The 8,501-nt window shown below is 44.5% G+C and overlaps 1 protein-coding gene across 2 annotated transcripts in view; it reads left to right on the forward strand.

The window, feature by feature from the left end:
- LOC135261558 (glutamate receptor ionotropic, kainate 5-like) overlaps nt 1-4,580 on the forward strand; it is a 57,623-nt gene extending 53,043 nt beyond the window's left edge. The window contains exons 19-21 of one of the 2 annotated variants that reach the window (XM_064348009.1): nt 21-149; nt 891-1,057; nt 1,641-4,580. In XM_064348009.1, coding sequence (XP_064204079.1) covers nt 21-149; nt 891-1,057; nt 1,641-2,219 — 875 coding nt within the window. In that variant the 3' untranslated portion in view covers nt 2,220-4,580. The remainder of the gene's footprint in view (nt 1-20; nt 150-890; nt 1,058-1,640) is intronic. The other variant, XM_064348010.1, reaches the window with a different exon arrangement.
- Nucleotides 4,581-8,501: the final 3,921 nt, after the last annotated feature.

An 8,501-nucleotide genomic window follows, 5' to 3' on the forward strand; every position in this document is an offset into this window, starting at 1 on the left:
TGCTCCTCCCCGTCCCTCAGGCTCTCCGTTCAGAGACGAGATCACGCTGGCCATCCTGCAGCTCCAGGAGAACAACCGCCTGGAGATCCTGAAGCGCCGCTGGTGGGAGGGGGGGCAGTGCCCCAAAGAGGAGGACCACCGGGCCAAGGGTCAGTTTGTGTCCCCCCCAGTGTGCGATGCTGTCCTTAAGTAGAGGGGAAGGATATATTTTTCCTAACTTTGAAGAACCGCATGATGAAGCAAATACAGTATTAGGATCATTTCATCACATTAAGTGATGTTAACAAAATAGATTTCATTTTTGAAAAACACTCTAAATGAATTTGTGGAACATCTTAGAGGTGAATCAGTCAAGAGGTGAATCAGTCTTTTCTCTCTGAGTCATAAAATTGCACACATTCCATATTCGGGAGAGGGACTCACCTTGAAGTGTCTTCGTTAGGAAGCATTTCTGAAAGTATGACTGTCCTTGGAGGATCTCTCTGTTTGAAATCATGAGTTGATATGATTGAAACAGAAACCGATAACGGAATGATTAAAATCAGGAATGTCATTGTCACGTCTTGCGAACCGGCATTTTAGGGAAAGTATGTTCCTTTGAGGACGCGAGGTCCATTTTAGAGACTGCATTCCTGCCGTGTCTGGAGATGAATGATACTGAGGCATTTGCTTGTGGCTGGTGTGACAGCTGCAGCACCTGTACTTGTGAGAATGAGAATATAGTACAAACTTTACTGTCCACGCAATGTGAAAAGTTGCCTTTGGCTTCACAGGGTCACCGCAGGGCCAAATGCGTAGCTCTTAAGGATAAAGAACGGCAGGTAGTTTAACGGCTGTGAGGTTTGTGTGTGCCCCTGCGTGTACTGCATTGAGCTGGACTGTGTCCTCAGGTCTGGGAATGGAGAATATCGGGGGCATATTTGTGGTGCTGATCTGCGGCCTGATCATTGCCGTGTTTGTGGCCGTCATGGAGTTTGTGTGGTCCACGCGGAGGTCGGCCGAGACGGACGAGGTACGCCCGCACGCCTGCCCTCGCCGAAATCACAGGCACACCCCAGTAGGTCGCCATGCCAGCCCGCCCGCACGCGTCTGTGTGCACGCCCGTGGAGCCGTGTGTGGTGTGTTCATGTGACTGCTGCTGTGCGTTTCCCTGGTGCTGCTTGGTTCATTATTGAAGGGTGTTTGTGTGTGTGTGTGTGTGCATGTGTGTTTATATGTGTGTATGTGTGTGTGTGTGCACTTCTGTGTACACCTGTTGTTGTTGTGAATTGTGCTTTTAGGTGGAGTCAGTTGTTCTGTCAGTCCGTTCATGGTTGTCACTGAATTGTGAAGTGTCCTGTTTATTTTCATTATGTACCTTTTTCTTCCTGTCATTCCACTTTTCTTCACTTCGTTCTCCCTCCATTTGTTTCTATGTTCCGTCTGCACTCTCTCTGCTAAATTTCCTCTGTCTCTACTTCATCTGGTCTAAACATCCACTCCTTACTCTTTCGCTTCCGATCTGAACCTGTTTCTATTGCTTTTGGTCCGCTTTCTTTCTCTCTCTATCTCTTCTCTCCTCTCTCTGTCTCTTCTCTTCTGTCTCTCTCTTTATCTGTCTTATTTCCTCATTTCTCACGCCCTCTGGGTTCTTCTCTCAGGTGTCCGTGTGCCAGGAGATGCTGACGGAGTTCTGCAACGCCATCTCCTGTAAGAAGACCTCTCGCTCCCGGAGACGACGGCCCCTGTCGGGCCCCGGGGGGCCCCGCCACCCCACGCGCCTCACTCTGGGGGCCCCGCGCCCGCTGCGCCTCGTCCGGGAGATGCGTCTGAGCAACGGCAAGCTTTACAGCGGATCGGGGCCCCTGACGGGGGCCGCCGGGGGCGGGGGAGGCCCCTCAGACCTGGGCCCGGGGCCACAGCGCCTGCTGGAGGACCCGCTCGGGGCCAACACCACCCCGCCGCCCTCTCTGGCCCCCTCGGTGCCCCCCCGCAGCTGTGCCCACGTCCGCATCTGCCAGGAGTGCCGGAGAATACAGAGCCTGCGCCCTTCCTCCTGCAGGATGACCCCCCCGTCCTCCTCCCTCATCCCTGCCCGCCTCCCCCCACCTCCTCCCCCCTCAGCCTCCAACACGGACAGCGAGGGGGGCGGGGGCCCCAGCCCCCGCCGGCGAAAACTGACGCCCCCGCCGCGCCCTCTCCCTCCCGCAAAGACCAGTACAGACCTCCTGGGGGAATAGAACTGGGGGAGGGGGGCAGAGGACATGGGCAGAGGACAGTCGTTGCTGGGGAGGGGGGGGGGCGTGGGGGCACTGCTTGGCCCCAGTTTATTTTGGAGGATGAGCCCAGGGGTTGGACAGGAGGGAAATCTGTAGGAGGGCGGGACCAGGCTGTGGTGTTTCAGAGACTTTTAAACCTGCATATTCTTCAGCAAGGCATTGAGGGGCTCTGACAAACAGTGTGTGAAGATTTAACCTTTCAGAACCTGACCCACTCCCCCTTGGCCACACCCTTTGCTCCTCTCCCCCACACAGTTTGGCAGCGAGCTGGAGCAGGCTGCCAACTGAACACCACGGTGCATCCCCTAAATCATGCGTGACATGGTACCACTTCAGACAAGGAGGCTCCGACCCCTGTGTGCACTGCAGCTGTTCCCTGTGCTGAACCGAAACCCCCCGTTGGGCTTTCCGGTGCCGTTCCGGCTGGGATAGGACCTACTTTAGAACTGGCGTGGATGCTGTCACTCGGTGTTATTTTCACTCTCGTCTTTTCAAGTGAACTAGAACTTCTTCCTGGTGGACTCAAAGGACCACAGAGACTCTGCGCGCAGGTAGAGCGGTCCGTTCGCTCCGGAGCGTAAAAACCATGGATAAGGCGGGAGCACATTTCCCTACAGGAAGACCCGAAGGGGGGGGGTCACACACCTGAAAAAAAAAAAAAAGAGAAAAGATAATCTGGGCTGGATGCTGTCTCTTTCTTTGTTTCCTTATTTCTTTTCGGACAGTTTCCTGTAGACTCGGAGTGGCTGGTGTGAGGGCGGACGCAGACACTTTGTCCGTTTGTGGTGTATGTTTCCCTCCACTCTGTTGGTACCCGTCGTCCTGCTACAGCGTGAGGTCTGTGAGTCAGAGAGGGGATTGCCTGAAGCACACTGATACACATTATATTAGTATGATGCATAAACAAGGAATTTACATCAACAAGCTGACTGAATCATGCTGTATTTAGTGGTGGTACAAAATGTGTGTGTGTGTGTGTGTGTGTGTGTGTGTGCGTGTTCTGTTGTTAGAGTTCAATGGACGAGTTTTCTGAATTGTTCCGAACAAACTATCCAGAACATAAAATTTTTTTGATGAAAATCTACCCAAAAACCAACGAGACTGATCTTGACTAAAAAGCGAATGATTCCAGCTGCTACAAGTGACCTGTAGTTTACTGCAGGTGGTTTTGTTAAATGTATGCCTATTTATAATTTAAGTATGCTATAATCCCTTACAAAAAAAGTAATACATGTTATACTCATAAACCAGAATTTATCTACTTCATATATTAGTAAGTGTTTATTTCTGACTGTGGACCATTCCTTTGGAAAGCTTTGATCGTAATGATGTCCCTGACCGGAAAATACTGAACTGTTTTTAATTCTCTTTATACTATGTCTGTCCTGAAGAATATTCTGCAACAGTAAAATTAACAACCAATGTGCACTCATTGCCCATATGGGGGTTTTGTTATTTTCACCTTCTTAAGCTTACATACAGTACACTACAAACTGTCTTCTGATATAGACGTGATTAGAAGTGTGGAAGTGAACATTTATTTTTCATATGTTTTGGAGCATACTGACAGTTTTTACATTTTCACAGTTTATCACACGGTAACATATATTACTTTTTTTCCCAAGGGATATAATGTATGCAATGCCAGGGTGCCTGAAAACTGAATCTGAAAAATAGAGAGAATTTTAAAGAAATGACGTAGATGTAGTCTGAGAGTCTAATATAATATAAACGAGCAGCTTGAGGAAAATGACTGCTCTTTATTTAGTTTAAAACATGGCAACATTAGAACATTTTAGCACAAAATTTACAAGCAGATTGCATCTGTATCACAGATCTTCAGAAGAACCAGCTTTGTATTTGGCCTCTTTTAAAAAGAAGGAAAACCATCTTTCCTTCTGACCTGGCTTAATATTTTTTCTCATTTAGACTGGCCATTCTAGCCATGCAGCTCTGAAGAAAATAGTCCTGCCCAATGTATCACAGTGCGTCTGTTAAATTGTCCACCTATTTTTGGTTTCATAGTGATAGATCTTCCACAGTATCATCGATCTCTTTCTGTTTAAAATGTTGAGAATCAGAACAAAACTGCTACTCCTCCTATTACTGTGCTTTAGCACACACACTTGACCCTTTACCGTCTACTCTCCAGTGACCATTGCTAATAGCCCAACAAAATACTGTATAATGGACGGTGACAGTAATACTTAATAAAATTGTAGATAAGTGGTCATAACAGGCCACGGAGGCTCTGTGATCTGAACTGTCAGCTACTCAAGTGTGTGACCGTATATGAAAAAGCACGAGCCGGCTCTTTGCATCGATCGGAATTCAAATAGCTCTATCTGACACAGACCTGTACGCACACAAACATGCGCACGGCTGGAAAGACAGACTGCACAGCCTTCACCTTGAGGTTATTGAACTGCTTCTGTTGCCAATGCACAGTATATTCTGAGATAAGTAATGTGATGGAACACAAGAACTGAAACACAGACCACACCAGGCACAGGGAAGCAGAAGATTGTGTTTCAGCAGAGTGGGGTATCCAGGCAGGCACAAGTGTGATTTGTTGTTGTGATTTTTATTATTGCGATTCCTCTGAATGTGTGTAGGAAAGAGATGGATAATGGAGAGGGGGAGAGAGAGTGGAGGCGGCACGGGGGGTTGGGGGGTGTGGGGGGGGGGAGGTGGGGGGTGTTGGTGGTGGTTTGGTTGTCCCTTAAGTGAAAGAACATTTTTTTCAATCATCTTTTGTTTCCTTTATTATTTTTTACGTTTCTATACTAGTGCTAAATGGATTATTAAACCATGATTATGGATATTATCATGATTATATTGTTGTTAGTATTATTCCTCTTGATGTGCGGAGGTCTGGAGGGTGTACGGGGCCCGGGTGGGTTGGATGATAAGCGCAAGGTGTGGGTTGAGGGTTGTGTTCTCTCCAGTGCGTGGCCCATGATGTTAAACTTATAGACACACAAACACCTTTGGAATAAAAAAAACCCAGCGAATTCAAGTCGCGAGACTATAAGTCTCGCCTGTAATTGTGTGTTGGTGTGTGTTTCTTTCTGTGTGCCTGTGTGCCTGTCTGTGCACACGTTGGAGTGTGTGCCTATCTGTTTGTCACCAGCTGTCTGAAGGTTTTCTGTCAAATTGATCTGTCAAATACCATTTGTGAGTGTAAAATGTGATATACTCTTGTAGAAAAATATATGTTGAAATATAAAATTCATACTCTAAGAAATACATTTTTAATATTTATCAGCAGCGTTCCCACTCTTTTCAAATAACCATTTTTGAGGACTTTTCCAGGGAATTTTAACTACAAATCTGCAAAATGTACTGAACAAATTATCTCTCAATATTATGAATACAATAACACAATCAAAAATCATCAAGGGAAAAACATGCAAAACATTCAGCTCTATGGAAACAGAAGTTTGATTTGAGGGTTTGTAAAATGTTTTATGTGAAATTATGATTGCACCTCCATTTAACAATCTCAACTTTATTTGCTGTAAATGTAATATCGTATGTAAAGCCCAAATGCAGAGAGATTCATAATTGCAATATTAAATTATATTTGTGGCTAAGGTTGAGAAAATTATCATTCTTAACCTCAAGGAAAAAACTAAAACAAACTAAATTTGGCTCATTCGTCGATCAAGCTTTTCTGACTTTGTCTCAGTGGTTCTAAATGAGATTAGTTCCAGTTTGGCAACTTGCTTTTGGCTTTCGCTCTTTTGCAATACACAGAAGCTTCTGTGCTTATGCTAAGATATTCAGAACTAAAACCATGTACCAACATTTTCTACTTTAGTACATTGGCAGAAAATAGTATTCATTTGTTCCTTCTGAGAAACTATTTAGGGATTCCTGACACAAACCGGTTTGACACCTTCATGTCCTTTACTGGTATCTGAATAAGAGGCCATAGCTAAACTAACAAGGTCTGCAATTATTTTTGGGCATGATGAAAACTGTTTTGCAATGTTCTGTTGGGGAACATTTCATGAAAGGGTCCGGCAGATTCTCTTTTCTTTTGTTTTAACGCACCTTCTTCCAGTTATCACCAGTACCTGGTGGTCCACAGTCTCCTCCTTCTTTAAGACTGACAAAGAATCTGTTTTTGATGCATATTTGGTTAAAAACAGAGAAGTCTTCAGTTTTCCTGTGCTGGTACATTTCTGATTTTTCCTGTTTTCTTTTCCAGGACATAAATTGTCAGTGAGCTGTGAAAAGAGTGTTGGACTCAACAACAGAAGACTTGGCTCTTGAGGAACTGTCTCCTGTGTTGCAGTTAATTTGCTTGTATTTTGAAACTTTAGAATATTGGTAGTATAGATGGTAAATTCATTTCCTGATCAATAAAATGACAACAAATATATGGGAATGAATCATGCATCTAGAAAGGGATACTTCTGCAGAAAGGTTAGGTGGATTGAAAGTCTGGCTCAAGGGCTTCATCCAATACGAGCTTGCTTTAAAATCAGACTGCAAGATCAATATTATGTCCTATAAACTTGAATAGTACATTCCTGAATGCAAAGTCTTTCATTATCAACAAACTTAATCACTTTCCTATAAATAAACTGCTCTGAATATAAAGCTTTTATCTTTAGCAAGGTATTATAAAGTTTTTTTTCCTCATTAGATAATCAACCATTTCTCCTAGCACCAATCACCAGGGGGCATCTGCAGTGGCGGCGGGAGGGAGGGGCTAGCGGGGTCTTAAACTCCCCCTAAAAAAGGCTGAGCCCCCCTAAGCCCCGCTCCCCCCAACCCCCCAGTAATTTTGTGATGAAAAATATTTATGGAATAAAAAATAAACGACCCCAAAAAAAAAAAAAACGACCCGAAAAAGCGACCCAGAAAAGAACAACTACTGGGCCGATCAGCCTAATACTTGTTTTACATGCTGGCAGCAGGCCAAGGACCTGAATTCTCGAATAATTTGCAAATCGGTCAACGACAAATATTTAATTTGAATTAATTTCCATCATTGTCCATTGAAATACATTCTAGTTCTAACTCCTCACTCCTCCTAACCGGCCGGTAGGGGGCGCAAGTCAATAACTGCTTCCGTGTGGAATGAAAGACGAGCGATGTGAAATGTCAATTTCAACGTTAAAATGCCAACAAAATACTCCGCCAACTAACGGGGTACGTTAATATTTGAATCTGTGGCAAGTATTTTGTTGCCATTTTCACGTTGAAATTGATATTTTACATCGCTTTTGGAATTGTTCCCGTCCAGATTTGAAACGAAAGTGCCAGCCTATAACGTCAACGTTCTAACACCGTGGCTGATATAAACGACATTAGCTGACATGTCACCACCTTTAGCGTTACTTCCCTGAATCGGCGTTTTGGGGATTTTCGGTGCCACATGGTAAAAATTTATTGTATTTGTATTTGTCTTGTTGCATTGATTTGGTAGCCTCTATTGTTGCATCAGCAAAGCTTACACGCCTGGTGGAGATCTGCACTCTACTGAGTGCACTCTTCTAGTTGCAAGTGTAATTGCATGTGCGTGATAACGTTAACGTTACTAACGTTGTAGCAGTTTCTAATCTAGCAGTTCCTACAAGACTTCGAATCGATTCGGTGAAATACAATAAATATTCGATGCAAATCACAACAACAGGCGGATCGTTCTCATGTGACTGGTGATACATCAGTCTTTGTTTATATGCAGGTTTAAATGACTTAATAATGTTTGCGTAGGTCGATCATCAATCAGTCAATCAATCAATTTTTATTTGTATAACGCTTTTAACGAAGGAGCTTTGTCACAAAGCAGCTTTACAGTCAACCGTCAGCATTTAGCCTATGTGTGTGTGAGTTCAGTGTTTTTGGAGGAGGGGGATGGATTATGTTTTGTATGAGTACAGAAAGAAAACTTATAGGCCAGCTATCCCGACGCGAGAGGCGATTGTTATGTCCAGCGAATCCACAATGCAGCCTGTAGCTAACTCTGTTAGCTAAACAGGAAACATCTTCTGTAACATTAGCTACGATTTGTTTTGCGAGTGAATGTTTTCTTTCTGAATGTTTTTCTTTCTGCTTGTCACTGTCTGAACGAGCTGCATTAATATTGTAAGTTAGCGTCGCGAGCTGAAAGTAGGCTACTTCTGTCATGTGCTGTGTGCCTCGGGCTAGCTACAGCTGGCAGACAGCTGCTAGCTAGCAGGAGTTGTGTATTCCTGTTTCCACAGTAACGTAAGATGGCTCTGCATT

Source organism: Anguilla rostrata, chromosome 8, assembly GCF_018555375.3.
Source record: "Anguilla rostrata isolate EN2019 chromosome 8, ASM1855537v3, whole genome shotgun sequence".
Taxonomy (NCBI): Eukaryota; Metazoa; Chordata; class Actinopteri; order Anguilliformes; family Anguillidae; genus Anguilla; species Anguilla rostrata.